General features: G+C 45.6%; 1 protein-coding gene across 3 annotated transcripts in view; it reads left to right on the plus strand.

The window, feature by feature from the left end:
- PTPRT (protein tyrosine phosphatase receptor type T) overlaps positions 1 to 19,268 on the plus strand; it is a 918,862-nt gene that overhangs the window by 676,759 nt on the left and 222,835 nt on the right. For all 3 annotated transcript variants that reach the window (XM_040981459.1, XM_040981457.1, XM_040981458.1), the window contains exons 10-11: positions 11,713 to 11,914; positions 13,284 to 13,386. In XM_040981459.1, coding sequence (XP_040837393.1) covers positions 11,713 to 11,914; positions 13,284 to 13,386 — 305 coding nt within the window. The remainder of the gene's footprint in view (positions 1 to 11,712; positions 11,915 to 13,283; positions 13,387 to 19,268) is intronic.

Below are 19,268 nucleotides of genomic sequence, written 5' to 3' on the forward strand. Positions count from 1 at the left end.
TCACGTACTCACATAGGCGTACACACATTTGAGAAAACACAAGAATCGAAAAAGGCAAAAATCCCAAGGCCATTTGCCTTGCAAGTGAAGAGATTGGCTTCTGTCTGCATTGCTTGCCTAATGAGGTATGACCATCAAAGACCAGGCACTCAGACAGTTCATTCCCTGAGTTTCACTCTGCAAGGCCCAGCTTAGGACATCAAGGTATAGCTTTTATGAGAAACTCCAATTACCTCTGTCATGTGGTCGTGAAAATGAAAGGGGGAGCTGGATGGAAACCAGCCTTGTCTGTTCTGATGGCACTACCCAGTGGCAGAATTTCAGGTACATCAGAGGAATCAGCATCTCTGTCTCCGAAGGTATTCTGGGAAATTCCTGGATGACCCTGTAATAGAAAGAATGATCAGATATAGCAGGTTTGCTGATGACAAGTAAGAGCCTTCTAAGAACAACAGATGCAGAAATGGTAGTGGCAGGGTGAGAAGAAGAGCAAGTGACAATCTCCAGGAAGCAGTCTGTCCACAAAGAGCCCATGCTTTTGTATTTGGGGACAAAACCACTTAGTCCACAGTCCACCTCCTTTGAGAGCCTGCTTTGGACTGGGCCCAGGAGGAAGCACTCAGAAATGGTTGGAACGTGTGGCCTGTGTCTTAGAGAGGACCAGCCAGGGCACTTGCCCCTCTGTCATGGGCACAGAGAGGGAGAACACAGGAACTTGTCTGGGATGCTAGGACCTGAGCTGCACCAGTCAGATCCTGTAAAAGAGCAAATCTGTTGCAGCTGTGATGCATAAGGCCCTGCCCTCTGAGCATTGCCATGGCTAGGCTGAAGGCAGGAGCCTGTGGTAGGCCCTGAGGCAGTAGAGAGGGCTCCTGCTGGTGAGAAAAGAGCTCAACTCCTAGGCGCCTCTCTCACTGTGGGAGAGGTTACATCTGAAGTATGGGAAGGGGATGTGCATCTTGGAGCTTAGCATCAGTGTCACGCAGAGCACCACTGGATGCTTTCCTACAGGAGCTGTCTCATTTACTCCATACACTCTATCTCATTTCACCGATAAAAACTGGAGGCTCAGCATTGTTCCTGCATGCTCTAAACCATGCATTCTTAACAGGGGTGCTGTTTACTGCTACAGGATGAAAACTTGCTCCTAGTGTGGTGGTGGTGGTCCTGGAGACAGGTTGTGATTGATTCCGTCTGCTGCTTCCTCAAATGGTCATAACAAGTTGCACTAGGCCAGGCCAAATCCAGGAGCCAGTAAGTCCTTCCAGATCTCCATCTGCTGCTGCTTCCCTAGGCACATTAGGTGGGAGCTGGAAGAGAAGTAGTACAGCCAGGACTCAAACTGGTACTTGTATAGGATGCCTGCATCGCATATGATGGCTTAATCCACTGTGCCAACACACCAACTCCATAAAATATTGCTTTCATAACTTATTAGATGCTAAATGAACCAAAGTGTAGCTTTCTTGGGTTAAAGAAAACATAATATTTAATTTCACCTATCTCCTAGGAAATAGAATATTAAGCCTGTGGTTTACATTCTCTTTGTAGTGGGAGGTGTTGTTCTACTCAGCGTCAGGATTTGCAGCAAAGTCTTCCAATTCCCACCATACGCTGCTTTGTTGTCCCACAGTTGCTTGTTCCAAGGGCCCCCGGGGAATACCTGTGTACTACTCTACTTTGAGTACCTTGTGAATGGAACTGGAAGATTCTACCTGGCGCCCGGCAGAGCACACAGGGTCACTATGGCTTTGGAGCCTGTGCCAGCAGAAGTCACAGGATCCTAAACAGCAGTGTCACCTGCTGAGGAGCTGCTTCTAGACAAGTGCCAATGTTAGAACTGTGGCAAGTGATTTGAGCCTCCCATCTTGCATCCTGTGCCATTTCCTGCATTTTCTGCTTCCTCTTCCCCACAGCTGGTGAAATTCATGCAATTCCGATGATCCACCGGTCAGGTGTAACCTGGCACCTTGCCTGAGAATCCCACTCCACAGTCTCTTGTGGCCCCTCCCGTAGTCCCATACACTTACCCGTGGCTCCGATAATATCAGTCACCAGCCCTGGGGACGACACTCAGCCCCTCCCTTCTCCTCCCCCCGGCCTCCCCTTCCCTTCACCTGGCTCTCCCCTAATCCCTGCCTTGGCAACCCTCATCCTGCCATCATCACAAGAGATGTTTCCCTTCCTGTCCTCCTCCAACCCCCACTTCTATCCCTACGCCATTGGAATATAAGGACCTCCTAATATCTCATCACATCTGGTGTTTCAGCTAGCAAGAAACTAATCGTGAAAGGAAGACTTGGCTGCAGGAATTAACTGTGTGCAATAATGTAAGAACTTTAGGAACTTGAAGTGCATTTTAAAACCTAACAAAAACCATATTAGAATTTTATATTAGGAACAATATTAGAAAAGGATGTTTTAATGCAAGAGCAGAGAATTTGCAAATAAATGATTGTTTTAACCAAGCATGGAGAAAAAACAAAAGCTTTGATCTCTTCTGGGAAGGAGAAGATATTACTCCACCCCCCAAATATGCTTTTAAAACCTTCCAATGATAAATGGGGATTCATGAAACATCTTCCAGATGCTCTTCTGCTGGGGTGAATTGATGCTCAGTTTGCCCACCCTTTTCTTCCTTTCCAAAGGTCTAATTTAGTGGAGGAGAAAATCAATTCTATTTTAATTTCATGAGAAATAGTGCTGAGTGAAAGAGAAGTGCAACAGAGTGAGACCTGAACCTTTGCTCCCCTACTGTCCCTAAATGTGTGATTATGTGATCAATGAGCTTCTTGAAAGCCTTTGGAAACTGCTCCCTCCCTACGTTTGCCTATGAAGGGAAGACAGAAGTACCAAGAATGTCAGAGAAGCCCTCTGGGGATTCAAGTGGAGTCAGGCCTCAGGTCCTTTCATTCCCCAGGGCCCTCTCCAATCTCCAAATTCACCTCTCCTCCAGTTCCCCTTCATGATGGCCTCTGTACGCCCAAATTTCCAGCCAGGAATATTTCCTGCCTCACCAAACATCAGGCATGTCTTCTTACTCCAGAATCCTTCAATGGGCAGTGGCTAACAGTTGCCAGAGCAGAGTCCCTGATCTCCCAGGCCTTGGAAGCAAAGCTGGCTGTGCTTGATTAGGCCAGCTGAGCGCCAAGTTAAGCAGGTGGACTCCATGGTTGTGCTTCCTGAGTTGCCTCTTAACCAGGTGTGTGTACAAAATCTGAAAAGTTAGATCATCCTTACCTCACTCTCCTCATGCGCAAAATGTGAACAGGGATGGTAGAAATTATGAACTAGACATGATTGAAGGTTGCATGGAGCATGCCCGCAAGGCACTGACAACAAATGGTCGCGAGTGTTGTAGTTGCTGTTCTCATAAACCAGGCAAGGTCCCTCACTTGGCAGCTAAATTTAGGATTTTTAGAAAAAATTTTAAATGTACAAGTGTACCCATATGACCATTAAGGTCTTTACTTTCATGATAGTACTCAGTAAGTTACACAAGAGGTTTAATACTTTGTTATAAAATAGGCTTTTTTTTTTTTTAAGACAGTGTTGTATAACCTGAGGTCCTCCTTTACAACTCATTTTGCCTTTTGATGGACAGGCAGACAAGGGATCTGTGGCCATTTAAAAAAAATGGGCAAAGTGTCTATTTCTACCTATGTGGAGATACACTTAGAAGACAAGATCTTAAGCAGGTTGGGCCTCATTAATAATTTGGTTGTAGTTGTTGAACACCAGCTGTGTGCTAGAAAGGCGTGGGCTCCACTGTTGAAAATTGTTCATTAAGTCCTTTTCAGACTCAGGCCACTCAAGCCCTGTACTCTGCCACTTGCAAACCTTGTGGTCCGTGGGGATGTCCACAGAGGAACCATGGGCACCGGGGTAGCCTGGGGTTTGGAGTGTTGCATGCTAGCATTAGAATGACCTCATTTCCAGTCCCAGTTGTTCTCCATCCAGGATTTGTTACATTTTCATTGCTAATCCTCATTTATTCAAGAAACCTTCCTGGCTCCCACGCTCAGCCAGGCTGGGGGCTTGGCAGTTACTGCCATCGGCAAACAGGCTTTGCCCTCGGCGAAGGCCAGCTTTGCCAGCAACGCTGTGGCTGTGACTGAGACGTTCCAGGGAGTAGGGTCACAGGATTATCTCACTTTTCTAATCTCCGTGTCCAAAGCCAACTGGAAAGGAACTGGTCATGCAACTTAGCAACTTAACCAGGTTAAACTGAGCAGAACAAAAATCAGCCGAGTGTGAAGTCAGACGGCACGGAGCTAACACTGAGAAACCCGAGAAGTATTGCAGTGCAGACGAAAAACCCCTGGGAGTATCACCAGACAGATTCATTAAACAAGAAGGGTTCTGTGCAAATAACTAAATCATAGCACCCAGGACACCCCAGCAGGAGACTCAAAGCTGGAAGGAGATCCAAGCTTCATATTAGCAAACTAAATTTTCACAGTTTAGGAAGAAAGTGCTCCCGGCCATCCATGTGACTGGCAGCCCTGTTACACAGCTGTGACTGCGTAAAAATGGTCAGAAAGTCCCTCCTGTGTGTGGCCAAGGAGGGATGTGGGAAATACTTGTCTGAGGGTTGAGGGTCGGTGAGAGATGCTTCTGGGCAGCAGCAGCCTCGCCTGAAGACTGGGAGCTGGGGAAGAGGAGATGTGATGTAGGGACGCTAGTAGAGTGAGTAGTAAGTGCATACATGTTAGGGCTTACTCTCACCTGGCCGATCCTGCAGTGTTGGCTGCTGGGTGGTAAATACCAAAGGCGCTGGGCCAGCTGGATTCTGAGCTTGTTTTCTCTCAATGTTTGATCCCAGAATCGCCAGGAAACCACTTAAAGTCAGAGAAGAGCATATTGATTAGAAATCAGCAAAACCAGTGTTGGAACAACAAGGCAACACCCAGTTCTGATGTGCTGCTTTGATCCATGGCAACCATGAGAGCCCATGTGGACTGGCACAAGCTCCCTGTAGGGAAGTGGCAGGCCTGTTCTGAGTAGCAGCTGCAGTGAGGAACCCTGGGCTGGCAGAAGCACTGGGTAAGGAGGGTAGCCCAAGCAGGCCTGGGCACAGACGACTAAGCCCATGGGCCAGGCCGCTGGCGCTGGAGCTGTCTGGGGAGTGACAGAAGCCAGGCAGTCTCTGGCTGAGAGTCGTGGATGCTTTATCAGAGCACTTTGGCTGGGGAAGGTACACAATGCAGCCTTGGTTACTATGTACTTGGGCTGAATTTCAACACAGGTTCTGCAAAGGTGAAAATCCAGTGGGCTTCCACTTCCTGGGTGGTGACCCCCCACTCTTCTTCTTACTGACTGCTGGAAGTTTTAGGAGGACTGGACTAGGAAATCATCCGCGGAGATTGTCAGCCATTTTCCTCTCCCAATAGATCCTACAGTTCTAGGAAACCCTGCCATCTGTAACCCACACTCCGTAGCTCTCCTTTTCGCTCTATTCTCTCCCTTCCTTCAGGATCTGGTCTACCACAGACCTTGTTTGTCACTGGTCATCTGGGCAAGAGGTTGATCTTGCAAAACGGCCTTTAAATTGTTCCTCCGGTCCGTTCTATCCTCCATGCCCTGGGAATGTGTGTAGCACCTGCAGAACGTGTTAAAACATACATACACACACACACCACCACCACTCCCCTCCACCCCCCCAGCATCAGGCCCAGGTACTTTGGTGGATAGCAGGTCTGGGCCATGCCCATGAATTTGCATACCTAACAAGCTCCCAGGTGAGGCTGGTGCTATCTTGTGTGCAGGGCACACCTTCAGTGGGACTGTTCTAAAACACAACTGTGACCCTATATTTCTCTGGGTAGCTTATTTTTCCCTTTAATGGCTCTGCATTACCCTCAGGAAAAAAAAAAAAGAATGTATGCACTTGAGTATTCCCATAAAGGCTTCCATTATCTAACCCCAGCGGGGATGCCACGTACTGTTACACAGTTTGTGCACTGCATAAAGACATACCACCAGGGGGATGAAATCCATTAAGCGCTGGACTGTGTCTAGGAGAAAGAATCCAACTAGGAACCAAGAAAGGCATTTGTTTTTCTCCTCTCCAGAACAGCTCAGGGATGTGAGCTGAGGGTAAGAGGAGTAGGCACAGAAGCACCCCGTAGGCCTGCAGTGATCCTGCCCACGGACATCCCCACAGCCCCTCTCCTCTCCTCCTTACTTCTCTGTCGGCTGTCACTGCTTCCCACTCCCTTCGTCCAGTTACCATTCTTACACACCCGGAGGTGGAATCCGTTTTCTCTGCTTCTCACTCCCAAGAGCCAGCTTCCCTTCCTTCAGAGCAGCAACCTTAGCGTGCCGCCATCATGCTTTCCACCTGTCTTTGTTACCTGACTGTAGGTGGTTGCTGAAGACTAGGTGCTGAGCCCAGGGCCTTGCCAAGGCACTGTGGATCAGTTTTGTGGTCCCATAACACAGCTACAGACTCTGGAAGCTGCCAAACCCAGCACTCCATTTGCTGTTCATTCTCAAGCATTTTGCTTAGTAGTCATTGGAAATTGACTTAAAAGTTATAAACCCCAGTAGCACAGAGCACTCCATTTTCTTTTTCACAGCTTTCCCTAATGTTAACATCACATATAGCCATGATCTATCCATCCAAACCAAGAACTCGTATCAGCAGACTACTACTGGCTAAACTCCAGACCTTTGGGAAAACTAGGAAAAAACTCAAGTTTTTTTCTGCTCTTCCAGGTTCTCAAATAGCATTTATTTGTCATGTATCCTTTTGGTCCTCCAGTCTGAGACAGTTTCTTGGTCCTTCTTGCCTTCCTGTGACCCTCCTACTTTGTCAGAGCATTTATATTACTCAGTCAGGGTCTGTCTGATGTTTTCCCAGGAAGGGACAAAGTCACAGAGGGGAGTGCTGTGCTCCTCACATCATAATCCAAGGGTGTTAATAGCCACATGATGCCTACTCGTGATGGAACCTTCATTGCCTGGCAAAGCAGGTGTCTCCCAGGTCTGTGCATGTTAAAGCTACATCTTTCCTCTTTCTGCCTTGTGGTCTTTCATGGAGAGTCTCTAGGTCCAGGTCACGTAAAATGAAAATGAAAGCTTTTATTGAAGGAAAGAGCACCTGAATATACCTCTGTTCATGTAGTAAAACCACCACAGTCCCTAGTAGACTTTGGAAAAGGAAAAAAAAATGGAAGATCCTTTGGTGCTGGAAAATATCATTTCTTACTTTCACCCAGCAATTTGAGCTTCAGCCTATGATTCCTGCCTGTAGCAAACCCTGCTGTGGTCTTCAGAGCTGACTTTCCCGTCCCATCCAGCATGCCATTTAGCACCCCTTTCTTTGGTATCTGTTGCATCTCACAGTTCTGCTGCTTGGTGTACCACATGCAAAGCATTCCGTTCCACCATTCTCAGCCCTACATGGCCACTTCGATCTTCTAGGAAGCCTTAAAGACAATGGCCAGATGCTTCTATCCAAAAGAGTTTGGCTTGGTTATTCTGAGTGGAGTCCAGACATTGGTGTTACATGTGAGAATTGTGACCTGGCCTCGTACTCATGCAGCTTTCCCAGGAAGCTGTCTTCTGTCTCTTTGGCAAAGCCAGTGACTCCCGAAAGAGTCGGCTCTTTATAAAATTCATTAGTGCCTGTGTTGTCCCCAGAGCCCAGCATACAGTGACTTTTCTCTGTGTATTTTGGATTCAAAAAAAAGACTACGTATGAACAGAAGCAAAAGCAGTAGCTGACTGTGCCCCCAAGACGGGCAGGTACCCACATTCTTTGTTGGCTCTACACTTTCAACAACACCAGGGACAGCAGTCCTTGTGTCAGCCTTGGTCACTTTCCTGCTGTTATTATAGCAAGGCACCCTGGCCAATAAGTCGCGGAGACATGCGTGGTCAACACCTGGGCAGTCCCGGTCTTCAGAAATAATGTGCAGTTGTGTAGATATTTTATTTTCAACTTACTTTTGATTCAGTGCTCTTTATCTGAAACCTATCTGCTAGTTCACTTCCCACAGTGGCTGGCTGAGCCAGGAGAAAGCCAGGAACTTGGGACTCAAACCAGGTCCCCCATGTGGGTAGAGCGGATCTTGTGCCATCATCTGCTGCTCCCTAGGATGTGCATTAGTAGGAACCTGGAATCAGAAGCAGAAACCAGGACTCAAACCCAGGGACACTGCTGTGACTAAAGGCACTCCATCCGAACCTCTGTGACCAACACTTGCCAGGAAGCTGAAGAGCGAGCCCTACACCATCTGATAAGAAGAAATGGCTATGAGCTGATCTCTGGTACTTTCTGCCTGTGAGACAACCCAGACAGCAAGGGCTTTTTTCTGAAAACTCTGATAGTATATGGGAAAAGGAGGAGATGTTTAAATCTATTGTTTTGAGCTTAAAGAAAAATAAGTGAATTGAACCCTTTGTTCAGTTGTGGGCTGTGTGGGTCTGTTTCACCCAAGGCCTTTTGTTCAGGTGCTTGGAGGATGCTAGGAACAGTAAGGATGGGGCAGGTCAGATGAGGCCTGCTGCTGCCATCAGTCAGCAAAACACACAGGAAAACCATGCACTCTTCATCCTAAGACCTACTAGAAAACCTCATTCGTAGGATGTGATTGGGCTTTTGTGAGGAAGGGTTGTCTGGCGAGGGATTCCACTGGCAGTGGCAGGAGGTAAAGGGACCCCAAGCTGTACTGTGCAGTGACAGCCCAGGCCTGGAGCCCTGGGCTGGCATGCCTCTCGGCATCCTTTGCCCTGCTAACACTTTGTTTGAAATCCCCTGCTCTAACAGATCTTCTGTTGCCTCCACTTCCAAAACAAGATTCATCTTGCATTATGCATTTGCAGCCACAGCTCCATCCCATTCCGCTTTTTCTCACATTTTTTTTTCTTTCCCTCCCCAGCCCAATCCCCCACTAACTCAGTAAAACTTGCAAGTTAAATTTTTCAAAGGCTGTTTCTGACAAAGCAGTGGGAATTAGATTTGGTGAAGCCCTTCATAAAAAATTGAAGACACGCTATATTAACATACATTGATTTATTCATAGTGTTTCATTACAAGTAAGTGAGGATCCTGTAATACCAGGAAAGGTTAGGAGAGCAGAGGAGCACGGTACATTATATTGACAGCTTGGTGGAAATTGAGTCGCTTTCAGATTGAATTTGGAGCGCAGGAAAGGAATTGGCTAGTAAATAAGGCATGAGTTTTGCTTTCTAGTGTCTGTATATCAATATAGCTGCTACCAGCTCAGCCAGTGAGACTGGGGAGGGTTTTGGAAGACTCAAAGGTGCATCTTCTCCATTGGTGTGCTGGGCTTGGTGGCTACAGTTTTTTTTTTTTTTCCCTGTCAGGCAAAGCCAGAATCCAACTACCCAGTTCACTTGCTGCTCTGTGGTTTTATTGGGCTTGTCTCTGCCCATGTCTTTTGGAAGTGCAGGCTCCTTAATTCCCTCCGCTGAGAATCTAGAAGGCTCTTTGCTCAGCTCTCAAGCTGTATCTCCCTTCAGGTACTAGTTTCATTCTGTCTGGAGATACCTGCCAGGATATTTTGTCTTGGTTGTGCAGTTTTCAAAAGCAGATCCTGGAACAAGGATTCAGATAGATGCAAAGAAGTTTAAAGAACACCAATAAAGGGGTGGGATATGGAGGAGAAAAAGAAGGCAGCCAGTGGTGAGCATGCTCTCAAGCCATCAAGGAAGTGAGTCTGCTGCAGGGCTGTCATGAGAGAAGAGCCTAGGAAATGTGCATCACGCCCCACTGGACTATGAGGATGTAGGTTTCCAAGCAGTCCCACCCAGCACTCAGAACGCCTTTGAACTTGGAGGGTATGTGCTTGCGCCTGCAGAGGACTGAGTGGGTGAGAGAGTGTCACAGGAGACAGTCTGGACAGGCCACACCAGAGCAGTGTCAAGGCAGTGGTCACTTGCACAGTGGAGGTGCATTCTGGGACATCTGTGTAAAAATCCATTCCTTCAGCTCTGTATGTTCCTGGGAAACACCGCATCTGAAAACATTTCAGCAAAAGTAGTGTGTTCCTTTTTCGCTTATTTTTGGCCAATTTGTTACCATGGGACATTCTGGACAGAGGATCAAATGAAGTAAATTACCAGTATAGCTGGCCTGTTTCTCTAGAGTGAAAGTCACTTGAGGACGGGGCCTGGCTAGCAGTCACTTGAGCGTCTCCAAGAGGCACACAGTGGAGAGACTGAAATACAGGGATTTGTAAGACATGTGCGAAGGAGCAAATGATGGAAAGAAAAGGGGTTGGACTGTGTCTCCAGGCCAGAAAAGGTTCTTCAGCACCGGGTGAATCCCACAGCCTTGGGTCCACAGATCTGCACTTACTTCTCTCAGTGTCAGTGGTGGACAGTGGACCCAGTGTGAGCCTAAGTGGTTTACGACTAATATGACAGCAAGGGTAGATCACTGAACATCATAAGAGGAAAAATATACACACGATTAAATAGACATTGTATGTTTCATTTGTGGAGTGTTCAAAACCAGACAAAACTCGTACATTCAGTTTTAGAAGTGAGACAGGGTCATCTTGGTTGTGGAAAGCAAGTAACACTACAAGCCAGTAGGAAGACATAGTCTTGGATCTGATTTGGGAAAAATAAGGGAATTGTAGGCTTTATGCATCTTTTTATACGTTAATGAAACAATGTTAATGGAAAAATCTAGAACACACAGACCAGCACTCCTGTGTTGGTCGTTAGGCAGCAGTATAATTCAGAGATGTGCAGTCAGCATAAATCAAGTTATATTTTAGTACGACCTTTTACACACTTGTAAGTGTACCCTTTCACTCCAGGGCGAGTACAGGAATGAAGATGGAACCCGTCAAACTTTTATAATGCCTTTATGTGGCATGACATCCCAGTGAGATCAGTGGGTGATGCAGTGACTCATTGCATAGAGCACAGATCACTTACCATAAGATTCCCAAGCAAGGTCACATATGGACCTTGAACAAAAGTGGTGTTTCCACGGACAGTTTGCAAAGTGCTGATTTAATACCAGTAAACTTCCAGTTGAGCCCTAGTTGATCCATTATTAAAATAGAAATAACAAAATACCCTGACTCCTACAAAGTTGTAGGGAACCGGGAAATACAGGACAGTAAACACTGTACCTGTGGAATGGCAGACTCTAGGTCTACACCTCCAACAAGCCTTCAGTGGTTTCTATCAGGCCATAAGACTCTCTGACACTGCCCTGTGGACATGCTGCCCACCCTCGTGGCCACGAACCATGAAGAAGTGCTGTTCTTTTGAAACAGGGCTTGTCCAAATTGAGGTGGTGCTGTGAGGGAGAAAAAAGACAGCTCTTTAACACTTATTATAAATTATAGGATGTGAACTTTCTTATGCAATGATTTTGTGTGTTGATCACGAAGTTGAAATGATGTTACGGTTCCATGGTGTTCAACAAAGAATATTATTAAGTTTTCTTTTAAGTTTTCTTTAATGTGACCACCAGCTTAAGTGTAAAATAACACGTGTGGCTCGCATTCTATTTTCTATTGTACAGGGCTGCTCCCAGGTGTCAGCCAGCAGTGTGATGCTCAGAAACTGGGGTAGCCAGTGATGTGAACAGCAGTAACAGCTTAGCAGAGCATGCCGACCAGGCTTGCCAGCCCTTAACTTTTCTCTGTTCTTCCAACAAGTGAACTTGAGCTTCCTGAGCAAGGCACTCATTTGTTTCTCTGCTGGTTTGTCATTCAGATCAACTATAAGGCTGTTGGCTCACTGGACCCCAGCGCAGACCTTTCCAGCCAGAGGGGGAAGGTGTTCAAGCTCCGGAATGAAACCCACCATCTCTTCGTGGGCCTGTACCCAGGGACCACCTACTCCTTCACCATCAAGGCCAGCACAGCCAAGGGCTTTGGGCCCCCAGTTACCACTCGGATCGCCACTAAAATTTCAGGTATCTCTTATTAAAGGGAAAAGAAGAAAACTCACTCTTTTCCCTACTCCTATCTTCCCAGGAGTGAAAACATGAAGCAGTGTGTGGGGTGGGGACAGTTAGGACAGTACAGTTCTTGAAGGCTGACTGTGCGGGCTCATGAAGAAAACCGAATCAAATGAATGACTCAATGCCTCAAAAACATATTAGGTGACATTTCACAAGAGAATTGCTATGAGTTTAAATTACATGATAGATAGTATTATTTCAGTGCAAATCTTTAATACACTTGGTGCAGGTTTTTTTTTTCCCAAAATAAGTGGAAAATGTATTTGTGGAGAAAATTATGCATGGATCTCAAAAAATTTTTGCAGCAGGATAAATTCACACTTTTAATTCTACTTTCCATGAATGTTTGAAGTATCATTGTTTGCCCACAGATTGGTTTAAAACTGTATTTTCAGGAATAATCGTATTGCCAGTAGGAAAACATCACAGGTTCTCATGTGCCTATTGAATCAGTGAATCAATGACTATTGCAGATTGCAAATGCCATTACTGACAGACAAGTAGACACCACTGGAGAACATCAAAAACAGAACTGTCTCTGAATCCTTTTGCAACTTTGATTGCATCCCTGCTATTATAGTCTGGAAGCATACCTATTGTGTATGTGGTTTCACAAACACCATGGTGTGTTTTGTGGCTTAATGTTCCCACTTATCCTTATCCCATAAGCATTTCCCACAAGGTTACATTGCTTTCATTATAATGTTCTGTCAAGTGGATGGACGTAATTTAATTAAGTATTCCCCTGCGGTTGGATGTATTTGGTACTTCTGTGTTTTTATAAAATAATGCTTCAATAAATAGGTTACAGAATAAAGTTTAATCTGTTAGCTTGGATTATAACTTTAGGATTAAATTCAGAAATTGAAAAGCTGAATTAAAAGGGATGTGGGTTTTAATACCCCTTAATACAAATAACTAAATTACCTTTTCAAAGGATTAGATTTAGTTGCTCTCCTGTCAGCAGGGTATTAGCGGGGAGGGGCTTCATGAAACAAAAATGTAAGGTAAGGGGACCTGATTCACCATGACTTGGATTTGCACTTTCATTGTCTCTGCCAAGGTTGGCTGTGTCATCACACCGTTAGTAAGTTCTGTATTTTGTGCATGGATCTGTATGGTGTGGATATTTTGAAGTTACTGTGCCACTGGCACACCTTGCAGGACTGGGATTGCACCTACAAGCAATCCAGGGCAGATTGGAAGCCAGACTGTCTGGTACACATCCACCCCCGTCCTGCTTTCCTGAGTGTTTCAGGATAGTGTCAAGGAGGAGAGCTTTGGCCCTGAACTCACCTTCACTCTCTGTCTTCTGCTCCAGCTCCATCGATGCCCGAGTACGACACTGATACACCACTGAATGAAACAGACACGACCATTACGGTGATGCTGAAGCCCGCCCAGTCCCGGGGAGCCCCTGTCAGGTGATATGGGTTCTCTGTTTGGAGTTTTCAGTTTTGCTTCTCTGTACCATTTTTTCTCCTGGTTGAACCGGGTGACTAGAGGTACCTTTGAGCAAGGATGATTAAGACCAAGTCTTCCTAGAAAGAAGGGAGGGGCCTTCTGAACCACAATTCTATCACTGCACCATGGCATGTTCAGAGGGATCTGAGATAGTCTGGGGGAGAACTTTCTGGAAGATGGTTTTGATAGTTATCGTAACAGGAGATCTAGATGTATGGCCTCCTGGGAAGATCAGCTTACTGACTTCTGCAGGCAGACAGATAAGGTGGACTTGAAGACTTACAAAGCAGTTCACTTGGAGGTTAAAGATGAGAGGAAATCTGGGAATGGTTTTATTTAAGGTCACAGAGTGTTAAGGTTCCACAGGGGCACTTGCCACCAAGGTTTCCCTGAGAATTTTAGCAAGAACTTCCTGGAGTTCAGGAGTGTGATGAGGCTCAGGTGGCTGGGACAGTGTGGTGGCTAAGCTGGCCAGGTTCTTGGGTTTCAGAAGACTGGACTTCTTTCTGAAATAAGCTATGCTTAGACCATCAAGGGTGGCACTGTTGATTGTTGTTTTTCTCAGACTCTGGGGAACATGGCTGAAACCCCTTGAAATGAAGCAGTAGTGGATGGATCAACTTTCTAATTGGTTCTGTTTTGTTCAGCCCAACAAGAGACAGGGATACAAAGAGCTATCTCTGATCTACTGCATGACTTGGTCCCCACACGGCAGGAGCCAGGTTAGAGCCAGGAGCCTGGAACTCAGTGCCGGTCTCTCACGTGGGTCTCATGGGACACACATTTTTATTAAGCTCTTGCTCAGGTCTCAGGCCCTGTTTGTATCATTAAGTTATGGCAGTGGACTTACCATTAATGCTCCAGAAAATTTTAACTCTAATTGAGGAGATAGGAATCTAGTTGAGGATGTATGGTGTACTGAGTACATCCTGTTAGGGATGGCCAGATCCCTGTGAGAGCTCAAAGGAAAGCATTCCCAGAGGTAGTGATGCTGAGCTGTATCTTAAACAGTGTAGAAGACTTTACTTAAGGGCAGACACTTGCCACACTGGTTCACCTTCATCCTGTAGCAGACTGCCTGGGTTTGAGTCCCAGATGTTCTGGTTTTATAGTCGTGGTACCCAGAAGGCAGCACATCATGACTTGAGTATTTGGGTCCATGACGGCCATGCGGGAGAACCAGATTATGCTCTGGGATTATTAATTCAGCTTAATCCAGGTTCAGCTGTTGAAGGCATTTAGGAAATGAACCAATGACTGGAAAATCTTTGTCTCTCTCCCTTTCAAATAAACAACATTTTAAGGATTCATCAAGTTTCCAGAATGCCCAACACAAGGATATCATGGAAGATACAAACAGCAAGAATAGCAGCAAGTACAATTGGTTAACTTTGCCTTAGTTTATTTAAAGACTTGTTTTATTTATAGGAAAGGCACAGTAACAGAAAGAAAGGGGCAGAGAGACAGAGATCTAGCTGCTGGTTCACTTCGCAAATGGCTCCAATGGCCAGGGCTACACCAGGCCAAAGCCAGACTCCGGGAACTCTATGCAGGCCTCCCATATAAATGGTAAGGACCAATGTACTTGAGTCATCTTGTATTGCTCTCCTGGCATATTAGCAGGGAACTGGATCAGAAGTGGAACAGCTGGGACTTGAACCAGCACTCTGATGTGCTATACCAGTGTTGTAGCCAGCAGCTTAACCATGGTGCCTCAATGCTGACTCCTGGTTAAGTCCACTTTAACATGAAGCTTAGGAAAGATGTGATGGAATGACAACAGGGATAATGTTTGAGGTGTCAGGCAGGACTGAAGGATAGAGGGGAGTCTCTGGAGAGTTGCATCCACCATCATTTTTTGGGTTACAAAAGGTTTGGACAGCAGCCCAGACGACAGTGGGTTTTGAGTTGATCAAAACTCCATTTTCTAGCTTCCAGCTCTTCCTAGAAACTGGAGGCAGTAAAGCAAATAGCATCAGCCACATACCTGCCCACTTTTATATATTCTAGACTATAAAAATGCCCCCCACTGCATCAGTTGAATCTTCAGGTCCTGCAATAGGTGTCAATATTATTTGTGTAACACCTAGCTGTTGATTTTTGTCATAGTTTACGTGTTGGCTGTTCTGGTCTATCCTGTGTAGATTGAATGAAAACACTTGATGGTTCTTAAGTCATATTATTTATCCTCTACTTTTCTTCCATTTGCTCTGATGTAATATTTGATCTTCTCAATGTGTGTGAGATATAATTCACATTTTCGGATGAAGAAACTGAGATCCGACAATGCCCCAGGGTAGGTAGGCACTATAGGTTTGAACTCAGGTCTTCTAGTTGTCAAATCTTCAATTCCATCCTCATCACCAGTTTCTCTTTTCCTTTTATGTTTCTTTCTGTCTTTTTTCAATCAACAGTATTAGTCACTGAAAAATATTCAAATTCTTCCCAGATCACAAAGGATTGTCATAAAGAAGGAGATAAACTTACCTAAGATTGCACAGCTGACTCAGAGCACAGTCCAAATCTGGCCCTAAGTTCATGTTCAAATCATGCAAGCCTAGGAAACTACCAGAAAAGGTACTGAATCAGCTGGCTTCCTGCTGTATTGCTTCCAAGGGCTTGCGGTTTAATCCAGTTCGCTACAGGTTCTGAGTGTGTGGGAGCACCGTGGGCACAATGTGTATTTGATAGCAGTGAACCTGAATTCTTCTTGCTGTGTGGCCTTGGACAGGATGCTCTATCTCTCTATTCTGAGCTTCAGTTTTTTTCTATGTGTGATGCAATAACAGTAACTGTTTGACAGAGGCTGAACAAAAATGTAGAAGGACCCAGGGCTAAATATCTTTTGCTCCAAGAAAGAGGAGTCATCTGAGAAACCAAGTGTTAAATTCATGGGGAAACTTCCCAGGTTTCCAGAGAGTCTCTTCATACCTTCCCTTGGAGTTTACATACTTTGGCTTACACATCTGTGTAGCAAGCTCATGCATCCTAGGACTACAGTAAATCTGACGAGTGGGAAAGGGTTGGAAGAACCCCAGTTGAGAAATCGCATTTGCAAGGAGCAGAGGGGTAGGGCAACTCTACATAAAACATGCAGGGATTCAGAACCCAAGGTATTTGTAGTTGTTCATGACTTGGTCCTAGTCTACCACAGTCTTCAACTTAACAGAGCGAGCATATTTCTAGTTAGTGAGCAAGCATTTGCAACATGCCTGACAGCATCACTGTCTTCACAGTATTCTGATAATAGTCTGTGTTTTTCAGATATGGGCATTGAGATGAACAGAAGCTGAGTGGATTTAACCAGGTCTTGAAGCAAACGCATGCTACATTCAAAATTTAAACATAGTGCAGCTGACCCCAAGTCCACACTCATTTCTGTAGACCGATGTACTTCCCTGTGAGATAGTATGCGTAATATATTTTGGTGACATTTCCATCCAAAAAAAAGTTAAAAGAAATGTCACTGCTCAAAGGGGCTATGGCTGGTGTCTGGAAATGTCTGGATGCTTTTCTTCCCAAGGGTCTGGATCATTGTGGGTAGGTGTTTACCAGTTTTGGGAATTATGCTCAGACAATCGCTTTGACATTTGCCAAGAAGAGGGACGAGGTCATGATGCAAGACTTTTAGGACAACTTCCATGAGAGAAATGGTCCTAATATCTCAATGCACTTGAGTTACCTTAGCCATTTTTTGACCTTGAATAGAAACAATTGACGTGTGTCGGTCAAAACACATTTTTATGCATTTGTTATGTTCAAAGGAGTAAGCCACGCAATTGGGAAGGTAGCAGGAAACAAGATAAATGCATGCCAGCACTCCCAACAGTTACCATCCAGTAAATGTGTTTGTGAATGGGGTGAAGGAGGGGGACACAAGTAAGTGAGTAAACCAGATAATGGAATAGACAAGCCATTGGCAATAGTAACCATGTTGATTGAGAGGACAGGAGACTGATCACAGAGATGATTCCCCCTGAAGACAGAGGACCATTGTGGAGTTGTGCAGAATGGGGAGGTGGGAGCAAGTGAGAAAACAACCTAGGCAACCAGTGCCCCAACACCCAAAGAGCTTAGAAGCTGTATTGGATGCCCTGAGTCCTATTTTACCATTGGCAGTTCCTTTATTCCTACTCTACCATCTGATCCTCTCTTGCCTGTGAGTCAGCTGGCTGGGACATAACGTCTCAATTTCAGAGGAGGAGAATGAAGTCGAAAGGTCAAAAGGCTCAGGGGAATCTCTGCTAACTAGAGGTGGGGTGGGTGGTGGACAAGGCAGCTTCTTGGGGATCCCACACTTTTAAAGTCCCTACGATTCTCTCTCCAAATGGAGCAAACAGACCTGAGCACAGCCATCAGACCCCACCCAGGTAGGTTGCTTTGCCTCCTGCTAGCAATGCCAGGGTCCTAGTCAAGCTGAAAAGCAGCTCCTACTCTATTGCTTGCTGTTCCTTTGAAGTCCCTGGGTCTGACTGTGTCTGGTGGAACTGAGCGTTCAGGGCAGTGCGGTAAGTGGCTCCCCCAGCCTCATCCCACTATCCAACCACCTCGGCAGCTTGGCCTATTTTTCTAATCCTCCACAATGGAGATTTATTGCTTTTGCATTGCTTTCTCCAGGCCCTCAAAGATTTATTGGTTTTTAAGCGACAGAATCCCAGAATTGCTTAAAAGATCAATCAAATAGTGACTAGAATCTAATATTCAGCTCCAACACGAACACACCAAGCCTTCTTCCCCCACGCCCCACCTGTCATACTGATGTATCTGTGGTAACCTTTGTATGAAACTAACTTGGCCATGCATTAATCACCCATAATGCAGTCCCCAAAGGGAGCTCAGGGCAGAGCCCCAGATTCTGCGGCAGACCTCCTGTTCATAGCAAGTTTCCATGGCCTTGCCCTTTGTTTTGTTTCCTTACCTTCCCATTCAATCAGTCATTAAGTGTGCCTGTCTGACTTCTGCATCAGCCATGGACTAAGCTCCTTTCCTCCTAACTGCATCCTCTAGCTCCACCCTCCTGACCTCACAAGTGTCCTTGCTGGTATAGGCAAGACCCCAAGACGCTCCTCCTTGTATGCATCCTACATCGAACTGCTGGAGGAGCCCATGGGAAGCAAAATTGAATTCAGTTAACTTTCCAGACTCAAATTAGCAAATGAGTTACTACTGTGTAGCATGAAGCTCAGGATTCTTTGCATGAAATTCAAGGTGCCGTCAGCAACTGGCCTTCTCCTTGTTTCTGGTTTCACTTGCCACATTGCGTAATGTTCCTTTCTTCCTCTCTCCTAGGCTTTAGATCACACTGTATGTTTGTATGTTCTCTTTGGCTTTGTTTTCTCTGTGGCCCTCACTAGACCATGAGTGCCACGAAGCTGTAGGCTTGGCATTACTTGATCTCCTGTTTGTGGGATCTTATCTGGCACGTACCACATGCCCAGGGAAATAAAAAGTGACTAGTTCCTCTAGTCCCTGAGGAGTTCATTTAGCAAATCTGTTTTACTCACTTGGCAGAAAAAAGGTGCTAGCCCTGCAAAGGTGCACATTGTAGACCCTGCCTTCAACTACTACCTATCCTAAAATAGAGCAGAATCGGACAGAACTTTATGGAAGACTAAATATGTGCTGTATTTGTGCTCCTTATTAGGGTTGCCATGGACCACACATGGCAATTGAGGACTTGGTAAATAGCACAAGGGAAGAATGACCTGTGTTCTTGAACCATGTTTTCTAAAGCTCAGTACTCTGGTTGGCAAATAGGAATAGACGCACCCTACAGTGTTTTCAGAGATCAATAAAGTAGGTGAAAGGCAACTGGTAATAACTTGTTGTGTTCCTTGGACTC

Source organism: Ochotona curzoniae, unplaced genomic scaffold, assembly GCF_017591425.1.
Source record: "Ochotona curzoniae isolate NIBS_2020 unplaced genomic scaffold, NIBS_Ocur_1.0 contig_3520, whole genome shotgun sequence".
NCBI classification, from domain to species: domain Eukaryota; kingdom Metazoa; phylum Chordata; class Mammalia; order Lagomorpha; family Ochotonidae; genus Ochotona; species Ochotona curzoniae.